Source organism: Vicia villosa, linkage group LG3 (genome assembly GCF_029867415.1).
Source record: "Vicia villosa cultivar HV-30 ecotype Madison, WI linkage group LG3, Vvil1.0, whole genome shotgun sequence".
NCBI lineage: Eukaryota > Viridiplantae > Streptophyta > Magnoliopsida > Fabales > Fabaceae > Vicia > Vicia villosa.
The window spans coordinates 213,814,022-213,823,234 of record NC_081182.1 but is presented as its reverse complement, the minus strand read 5'-3'; the positions used below and the strand labels follow the sequence as shown (position 1 = coordinate 213,823,234).

The window sequence follows — 9,213 nt, the reverse complement described above, 5'->3', positions numbered from 1 at the left end:
AAAAGATACTTTGTGAAAATATGTTTATGTAATTCCAGATGGGTAGCAATGTATAAGTTCTTCAAGGTTGTTATTGTTGCACCTTGATGACATAATCCATTTGTTGGGAAATATCATGTGGTTCGAATCTAAACCCGGCAAAAGTTGTGGTTGGGGATTTGAGTGATTAGTTCTCATGTTCATTGAGGTTGAAGATTGTTATTATTTATGAGCTTCCCATAAGGCTATTATAAAGCTTTGTGGTTAGCCCGTTATAAAACCATAGGTTAAAAGATCATTATATTAAAATCTTAAGAGGTTAATGATTATCCTATTAAACCATATTGAGCTCAAATATTTCGTGGAGAGAAGTTTAAACACTTCAATCTACAGTTGGAAAGAAATTTTGGCCACTTCAGGCTCAACAATGGAGAAGACACAAACGATCACATTATCCGTCTTGTACTATCATGGTTGTACGACAACCAAATTTTCTTGTATAAGGGAGTTCATGAGCTTCACCTACTAAAAGCTCTCAAATATATAATGGAAACTCTCAAGACTAGTTCTTGGAGGAGAGGAGTAGGTCCTTTAGTTTGACCGAACCTCTATATATCGTGGTGTTTTTCTTTTCTCTCAACTTTTACTTTCCATGCTTTACTTAAAATTATTTCCTGCTGCTAAGTTATAGGAAAAACCTTTTTGAAACTCTGATAGATCTTAGGTTTTAGAAAATGTTTTTTAAAATCTTATTTTAATCTCGAAAAAGTTTTCAAAATCATGTTATTCCAAATCACACAATTCACCCCCTCCCCTCTTGTGTGTGAAGTCTCAAATCTAACAAGTGGTATCAGAGCCTAAATCCTGTTGGAAGATGACTTCCAACACAAGAAACTTTTCAAAATTAAGTATCTAGATCATTTTTACTAATACTTATCTAGAAAATTATGAATTGGAATATATCCAACTCTTAAACCTATAGATAGAAATCTCTGAGTTTCAGGAAGATCATAGAAGCAGTGCAACTAGGAGAAACATTACTTGGATCATCTCATTGTCTAGTCAAATCAAAATAAATCTCTCGTTCAAGAACATCATAGAAATAAGAGAAACCAGTTTTGGAGGAGGTACCTCCAAGTGAAAATTGAATTGTGTGACGTTACTGCTAACAAACTCTAGCATAACTCAAAAAGCATTTATCTAAAATAAGAGAAACCAGTTTTTTTGAGTATCTAGTTACATAGTTGATACATACACCTCTTTGCTACACTTCATAATTCCAATAATTGCAATAAAAAACAAACAGACTTCATAGTAATGCTAACTGCTCTCTTTGCTACATATCAATGCAACAACTGGACAATCCAAACATACACTAACTACGTTTTCTTCACATTTTACGTAAGTGATTCTGATTCCAACCATATTCAAGGAGGCTAGCATACGCACGGTCCCAAAATCCAATAAAAAGATATTCAGTGTCTGGACTAAACGATATACCTGATATCTCACCAAAAAAATCAATTTCTTGTTCATTCTCATACCCGTTTTTCAAGTCATACACGTGCACAAAATCCGCAGGCTCGGCTTTAGTCATATACCGACTGTCACAAGTATATTTGATTGAACGAATGGCTCCAAGGTTTCCCTTCAGCACTGCTATTGATTTTGACAGATTCCGCATGTCCCAAATCCGACATGTTTTGTCTTGGTTGTCCGGATAATGTAGCAACAATCTGCAAAAAACGTAAGTGTTCGGATTAAGAGATTTTTCATCATACCATATCCTAGGATACAAGTAATAGAAGCATTGTTTGGTTGCTTGACCGAAAAGGAATCTGAATTCTACCTTTCCATTTTGTGAATCCACCAACATACTTTCGGGATTGTCTCCAACAACTAGAAGTAACTTTCCATCTGAACTGATAGAAGTATGCTGCAACATAGCACAAAAAGACGAAGACAAGAACATATGTAAGACGATCAGTTATCAATATTACGAGGATGTAAGAAATTTAAGACGAGAACAAAGCCTTAGAGACTCACATTTACTGGCCAAGGAAAACAAAAATGCTTCGAAAGTTGAAATTTCTCCGCATCAAAGTCTCTGATTCCACCATCATTATTTGATACCGTAAAATGAACCGCGCCACTAAAAATCATAAAACAAATACATTAAGAATGTTACGGATATCTGTTATAAACAAGTACATAAAATATGTTACCTAGGAGAAGCATAAATCTCAATGGCATTGGTGATAGCATTTTCATCATAAGTAGTCCTTGTGCAAAAGCTAACACCGGGTTGATCTAGGTGTTGCATTTTCAGTAACAAAGAAAGTGATAAAAATATAATAGTCGATGATTTTATCACTTTGAGTTACAAAAATATATAATTATGAAAACACGAACAAATTAACTGTTTACCTTACAAATGAGTTCGCTCTGAAACCCTCCTGCAATTAGAAGATTATCTTTAACTGCAAGTGTACTAACTGTGGTTTTTGTGAATCCCTCTGATACACTTCCCAAATTTGTCTTAAAATGAAAATTGATAACATTAGTATTAGGATCAGATCAATAACTTGTAACGCAAGTCATCCAGAAAACCAATTAGTAACAAGAAAGTTAGTTTTTTCGATTAACTGACTTGTGTTGCAAGTTATTCGTCTCAATAATCAGGAACTATCAGAAGTCCATGCTATTGAATTCAAGTATATTTTTAAAAAAGACATTCACCTCGGGTGGTGCGACATGTCCCCAAACATTGAGTACTTCAGATGCTGTGCAAGTTAAAGACGACCAATGCATAACTGAGAAATTCGACATAAAGTATGCATCATGCTTTGATGTAGCCCAAACCAAATTTCTTAACTGCATAACCATAAGCAAGATCATATTCTCATGGACTACCATTCTAATGAAGCCTTAGACGATTACAGAAATCGAGAAAAAGAAAAAAGAATAATACAACATACTTGAAAATGAAGAATTGTTGGTTTTCCTGATCTTTGAGTTTCTTCTAAACTCATAAAATGAGTATCCTTTTTTTGTTACCTTCCCTAATATGTCCTCTGAATGAGGGATGATATTTTCATAGTTCTTGTATTGTTCAAGCCGAGTTTGTCGATAACTTTCTCTAGTGACATTAATTCCGTCCCAAGAAATCCCTTGGATGTCTTTTCCTTTTCTAGCTTGAGCAGCTGTAGTGTCTGACAATTTACTAATCTGCAATCATAGAAAAGTATATATAACTTGTCTGAATCGACTTTTCAAATTAAAGACGTATCTGATATACGACACAATAGCAACATCAACACATGTTACTATACTCTAATATTATTTCATCAGCATCTTATTAATTCATAAACATAAAAATTTGTAAAAACATGCTAAGAAATATGTTACTAACCGAAAAATCGTCTTCATCAGAATCAACATCATCTTCTACATCTTTCAGCATGTTTTCTTCCCTCAAATATTCAGCATCATCTTCTTGTTGATGAGACATGTTTTGATCAATTAGAAGAACTGTTAGTTTTGATTTCTTCTTAAATAAGTATATGAATAAATTAATGCTGCAATTGAATTATATAGATATTTATTTTGTGTGATGAGAATTTACTTTTATGATAGAGAATCCACTAACTTTATATGTTGCTGACTCATAAGAAATTTCCTTCCTAAGTCAACTTATCTCAAGTCTATACTATTTATATTTTTATATTTGTATATATACAACATTCTATAGAATAAGGTTGTCAAAATCGAGATCTTATAGAGAATCGGAGAGAGGTTACAAGATCATGGATCAAAGTATTGTAACAGATCATAAGATCTTACCAATTTCAATAACTCATATATTGTATATATATTCATATAAAAAACATAATTTAGTAAAAAAAAAATGAAATCAGAGCATAAAACAAAAAATTCAAATGGATTGAATATGAATAAAATTAAAAATAGTGACGCAGGGATATAATATTGACAATTTACCATATACAAAACATTAATAACATTATTGAGAATATATTATAAGCATGAATATCTGATATAAATTCCCAATAACTCTAGTGAACCTTCATGCCCCTCAACATTGTAATAAACAATGATGGACACAAAAAATGGTTTAACACAACATTACAATCTTTCCTATTCAAAACAAAACTTCAAACTTCACTCTAAAATCTCCCCCTCCTCTTCCTCAAACTCAACCATTCCATCTCCATTATCACCATCATCATCATCATCATCACTTTCTTTTACAAATGTTTCAACTACTCCCTTGGTACCATCTTCAATAACATCTTTTTTTCCATCATAAACTTCACCCCCCATTTCTTTCACCGAAACCGATGGATATACCAGAGGCTTATCGGGATAATCTTTCAAGAACGAATTCGCTTTCATGAACCTGAATACCTGAAACAGGTAGCTATGATCCCTCTTTATATCTGCACTCAAGAGTTTCTGTAATAAACTTGGCTTCTTCTTTTTGTTTTCTGAGAAATCTTTGTCAGCCAGCTTCTGCTTCTTTCCGTTCCGACGTTTTTTATTCGGATTCTTTTTTCCCTTGTTTTTGAATTTTCTTTTGTTGGTATTCTCTTCACTCTGAAGGCCTTGATTTGTATCATTCTTCAGATAGTATGAAGGTATTTCGGCAACTTCAACTCCCAACTCAGCTTGCTTTGCTAAAACCTCTTTGAGCTGCAATGACAAAAATATACGCTAAGTTCGAGATTTGCAATACTATGCAGTGTTGTCGACTGCGTAATGCAGAAAATATCCGTTCGTTCAAGTTTTGTTGTGCAATAATGCTATAGTGGCTACCCAACAACATTTTGAACTAACTAGCGTATCTCAGAACAATAACAATTTGTTCAATGAGTATACCTCTCTTTGTAGAACCTCTCGATCAATGCACTTGGAGTCATTCGATTGTTCACTCGGCTTCTGCAAGTAGTAATTCAGTTATTTTTTTATCACAGATAATAGCATTTTAATGAACAGAACAGACAGATAGAGTATATTGTTTGAAACCTTCTCATTTTTTTCTCTGGAAGGGTGATTCTTCCTCCGTGATTCACGCCATCGTAGAACTTCTTGCTCAGAATAAATCGTAGAAAAGGATCTAATGATTAGAAGAAAAATAAGTGTGTAAGTGCTACGATATTATCAGTGCAGAGATCGAACTAAAACCTGATATATAATATACAATTACTAAAATCAGCACCGCAAACGAGACTTATGTTCCATTTGGATGGTAATTTAAAATTTTAAGTTCCGAACCAAAATCGTGAAAGATGTGAACTAGTGAAACGTAATGCACTTCTCCCACCTGTGAATTGGTACTTGTGAACCAATTAACGGAACTTTTGAGAATCAATTCTTGCTGATTCACCGTGTAACTTATAGAAGTGATGAAAGTTGGATTTTGGAGGAAGATTGGTGAGTGAGAGGCAATGGTAGGATGTAAAAGATTGGTAAGATGTAACTGGAAATTCATGCAATGTTAAAGCTACCTTTTCGGTTGCTGCTGATGTTCCTCGGAATTTAAACCAAAAGATCCTGCTCTCTCATTGTTGGGACCTGTTATTTTGTCACAAGTATTAGTCTAACAGCAAAAAATTGTTTTCATCTCGGTACAAATACGAAGTAGAATAGTTCAAACCTCTACCCTTACGATTTTTTGAAAACTCTGCTCTCCTGTTTCCTTTGTTGTTATCACGAAACTTAGACTTTTGGAACCTACATGAATTAGACAGTGATTCCAAATCACAGGAAAACTATGCAAGTTATCAAATTATCATCGCAATAAACCACGAGATATAAAAGAGAAGAAAATAACATACCCTCCTTGAGATCCCCCTCTATTTTGTTTGTTTTTGAAGTCATTGTTTGGCGATCGTTTCCAGTTAGAGTTTGCAAAACTAGTGTTGATGTTGCTACTAGGATTTTCCTGCCGCAGCAATTCAGATTTGCATTAGATTAAATCCTTTTACAATTATAGGTAGCAAATTGACAAACATGATACTAATACTCATTAAAACAATGTCGTAAATCGCCGATCGTAGAAAATAGAAGTTTGTTCAACTTCAAATTTCGCTACACTAGTGCTAAGGCCCTGCTATAGTCAGGACCGTCCTTGAGAGTGCAAGATGGATTACTGCACAGGATCCAAATTTGACACGGTTATGCCGTGACTAAATAGAGTCTTATAAAATATTTATCACAGCTAAAACTTGACAAAATAGGACCCTCTAACCCTATTTGTTTGGCCACGGTTAAACTCTGGCTAACCTACACAGAACCTCCGATAACATAATACTATCCACTATTTGACAACACTTTACACTAAATCATGTATCACTGAATAATTGCGGTTAGTTAAAATTTCACTACCGTACAGTGCTATAACACCGCTATTTGACAACACTGCAATGAAAATACCTGTGAATGTGAATTCCTAAATGCAGAACTTTGAGCATTGCTTGCATTATGCGGCACAGAACTTTGAGCATTGCTTGCATTATGCGGCACAGAACTATTCCCTTGTAACAGCTGAGGTGGAAAAGGACCCGATACAAAACCATTTGAGTTCCCACCTGCCGGATTCGGGGTAATCTGTGGCCTGACTTGAGAATTTCCAGAAAACATTGGATTATGAGGAACCATAGGACGAGGAGGAAACCCATAGATAGGTCGTTGTTGTTGTTGTTGTTGACCAGGATGCATACCATATGGAACAGGTTGAGAAAGGTTTGGTCTCTGCATTTGCATAGGTAACTGTTGATTCATATTCTGCATTGGACCATTAGGCATACTCATATTCATGTTCATATTAGGTTGGTTAAGCAAATTGACAATATTTTGAGCCAAAATTTGTCCTTGAATTGGAGACAGATTCACTTGAGGTAATTGTCCTTGTCCATGAATTTGAGGAGCAAAACCTAAAGCACCCATATGAGGAGGCGCATTCATGTATTGGGGTGGTTGTTGTAACTGATTTGGGACATTCATATATTGGGGTGGTTGTTGTAACTGATTCGGGGCATTCATATATTGAGGTGGTTGATGTTGTAACTGATTTGGGGGATTCATATATTGGGGTTGTTGTTGTTGTAACTGATTCGGGGCATTCATATACCGGGGTGGTTGTTGTTGTTGCATGTTTGGCATAAAGGGGGGTTGCATCAAGTTTTGATTTTGATAGTTTCCGGAAACACCCATTATAATCCCTACAAGTAAATCAACATAATACCAAGAACCAGTTGAGAACTTCACTATATTCACAAAATTACAACACAGTTTCATAATTATTCACATTCAAATCACATAAAGTATATTCAACACAGTAAGTAATTTCAAAAATCTATAAGGCACGGACATCCAAATTTAACCCGACACTGACACGGCGACACTGATAATATTTTATAAAAAATGAATAAATTAAGCGGCGACACAGTACCGACACGCGTAGGTGCTTCATAATCAATCATATTCACAATATATTCAGTTTCAACATATTCAAAATCCAAGTTACAACAGAACAATGGAGTCACAATATATTGAGTTTCAAGATATTGAAAATCCAAGTTACAACAGAACAATGGAAGTTACACTAACCTGGAAGTGGAAGAACCGAATGCAGGAGAATCACGAACGAAAGAACGCTCCAGAATCGTGAATCCAAGTTTCACGATTTAGGGTTTTAGGCGTGCTTTCACGGTTTAGGTTTTAGCGGTTTTTCTGTAAAGAGGGGTTTTTTATATTTTTCAATGACATCTATTTGTCCCCTAATTTTTTTATGTATAGATGAAAAAAAATCTAATATATTTCTACTTTAACCAATGACATTTTTTTAAGAATCAATTATAAATATGAGAAAATGGGTGATGCACACTGTCAATCAATCACAACCATGCATCTAATTACACTACACTTTTATTTCAAGAAAGTTTTAATGACATCACAGATGACTTGTTTTATTTTACACTATCAGTGCATATCCATTAAACCCTATAAAGATTTACCTCGTGTTTTTTATACTTATCAATCATAAATATTTATCAACTTTTTTTGTATAATTATTCGTGACAAGGTTTTAATTAAATATTACGGTCGTAGAAAGACTTTCGCGATTTTTGTAGATTTTATGATATTTTTTTAGTCGTCGTGGTGTGAATTAATCATAATTTTTATATCATAAAAACAGTAAATTATAGTATCTGTATTGACACCTTCCGATATGGTATTGTCTCATTAACGCAAATGTTTGAAAGAGATTATGACGAAAATAGATTGATTTTCTATATGTTTTTGATGAAGTTATTTAGTCAAGATGCTCCTGGTAGTATATCATCTGTGTTACATTTTACATGAAATTATGACATTAATTTTGAATAGTCTCTTCACTGATATATGGTTAGTTATATTATAAAGACAAAACTTAGCTACGATTTCTCATGTGTCATTGTTATTATTTTCTAATAAAAATATGACAAGTATATAATTTTCTTTTACACGTATGCAAATTTCTCCTATTTTCACTCACTAAATTATATTTACGTATATTTGTCATATTTTCATTGAAAAATAGTAAGAACCATACCTAAAGAAGATGTGTACCTAAATTTTGTCCGTATTATAAATCATATATAGTATATTAGTATCATCAACTACAAGACTTTCCAACTTGGTTCAAACATTGAATGATAACTAATTCCATTGAGTCAATGTGGAAGGTAAAATTTTCATTTTTAATTGTTGTTGGCTCTAAGTTTTATCTTATAATAGAAGTCTAGACTTCAAATCCAAACTTATGTTAACTGTCTATAGTTTATATGAAAGTAGTTTGATTATATTTTATTTTGTTATAAAAATAAGGGTTAAATATACTATGCCCCCTGCCATTAGAGCGAGATTCGGTTTTGGCCCCCTAAAAATATTTTTTTTTATCCGCCCCTTATAAAACCAAAACATCAATTTTACCACACCTTATTACCACAGATGCTAACTGTGTAGTTGACTAAGACACATTATATTTTTTTATGCTGACTGTGTAATAATTTATCTACCATATCACACTAACCTTCTTCCATTTTCTTCATCTAATTCAACCTCTTCAATTCTCCATTCTCTCTGCAAATAAGCACAAATCACCGCAACCCACCACCACCATTAATTTTCATTCTCTTTAATTTCCACCGTCATCACATATCTCATCACCGA

The 9,213-nt window shown here is 33.7% G+C and overlaps 1 protein-coding gene and 1 pseudogene across 4 annotated transcripts; both read right to left on the bottom strand.

Moving 5' to 3' along the window:
• Window positions 1-1,214: 1,214 nt before the first annotated feature.
• Window positions 1,215-3,761, bottom strand: LOC131593489 (uncharacterized; annotated as a pseudogene).
• A 200-nt stretch (window positions 3,762-3,961) lies between these two features.
• Window positions 3,962-7,767, bottom strand: LOC131593487 (uncharacterized). 4 transcript variants are annotated; one of them, XM_058865992.1, is made up of 9 exons: window positions 7,609-7,767; window positions 6,529-7,220; window positions 6,433-6,495; window positions 5,835-5,941; window positions 5,654-5,730; window positions 5,505-5,571; window positions 5,023-5,113; window positions 4,876-4,935; window positions 3,962-4,689 (listed from the first exon to the last, which is right to left on the bottom strand). In XM_058865992.1, the coding sequence occupies exons 2-9, from the start codon at window positions 7,210-7,212 to the stop codon at window positions 4,159-4,161; spliced, it is 1,680 nt and encodes a 559-aa protein (XP_058721975.1). In that variant the 5' UTR covers window positions 7,213-7,220; window positions 7,609-7,767; the 3' UTR covers window positions 3,962-4,158. The 4 variants fall into 4 exon arrangements, with proteins under 4 accessions (XP_058721975.1, XP_058721972.1, XP_058721974.1 ...); XM_058865989.1 differs by having other exon boundaries at window positions 6,433-7,220; XM_058865991.1 differs by having other exon boundaries at window positions 5,666-5,730; window positions 6,433-7,220.
• Window positions 7,768-9,213: the final 1,446 nt, after the last annotated feature.

Bases quoted from the DNA above. Each gene is read 5' to 3' on its own strand.
- LOC131593487 (XM_058865989.1), bottom strand. From the start codon at position 7,212: ATGGGTGTTTCCGGAAACTATCAAAATCAAAACTTGATGCAACCCCCC. The intron at 5,731-5,834 runs GTATGTTATTTT...TAATTCATGTAG, and splicing joins AGAGGGGGATCTCAAGGAGG to GTTCCAAAAGTCTAAGTTTC. The intron at 4,936-5,022 runs GTTTCAAACAAT...TACTACTTGCAG, and splicing joins CCAGAGAAAAAAATGAGAAG to AAGCCGAGTGAACAATCGAA.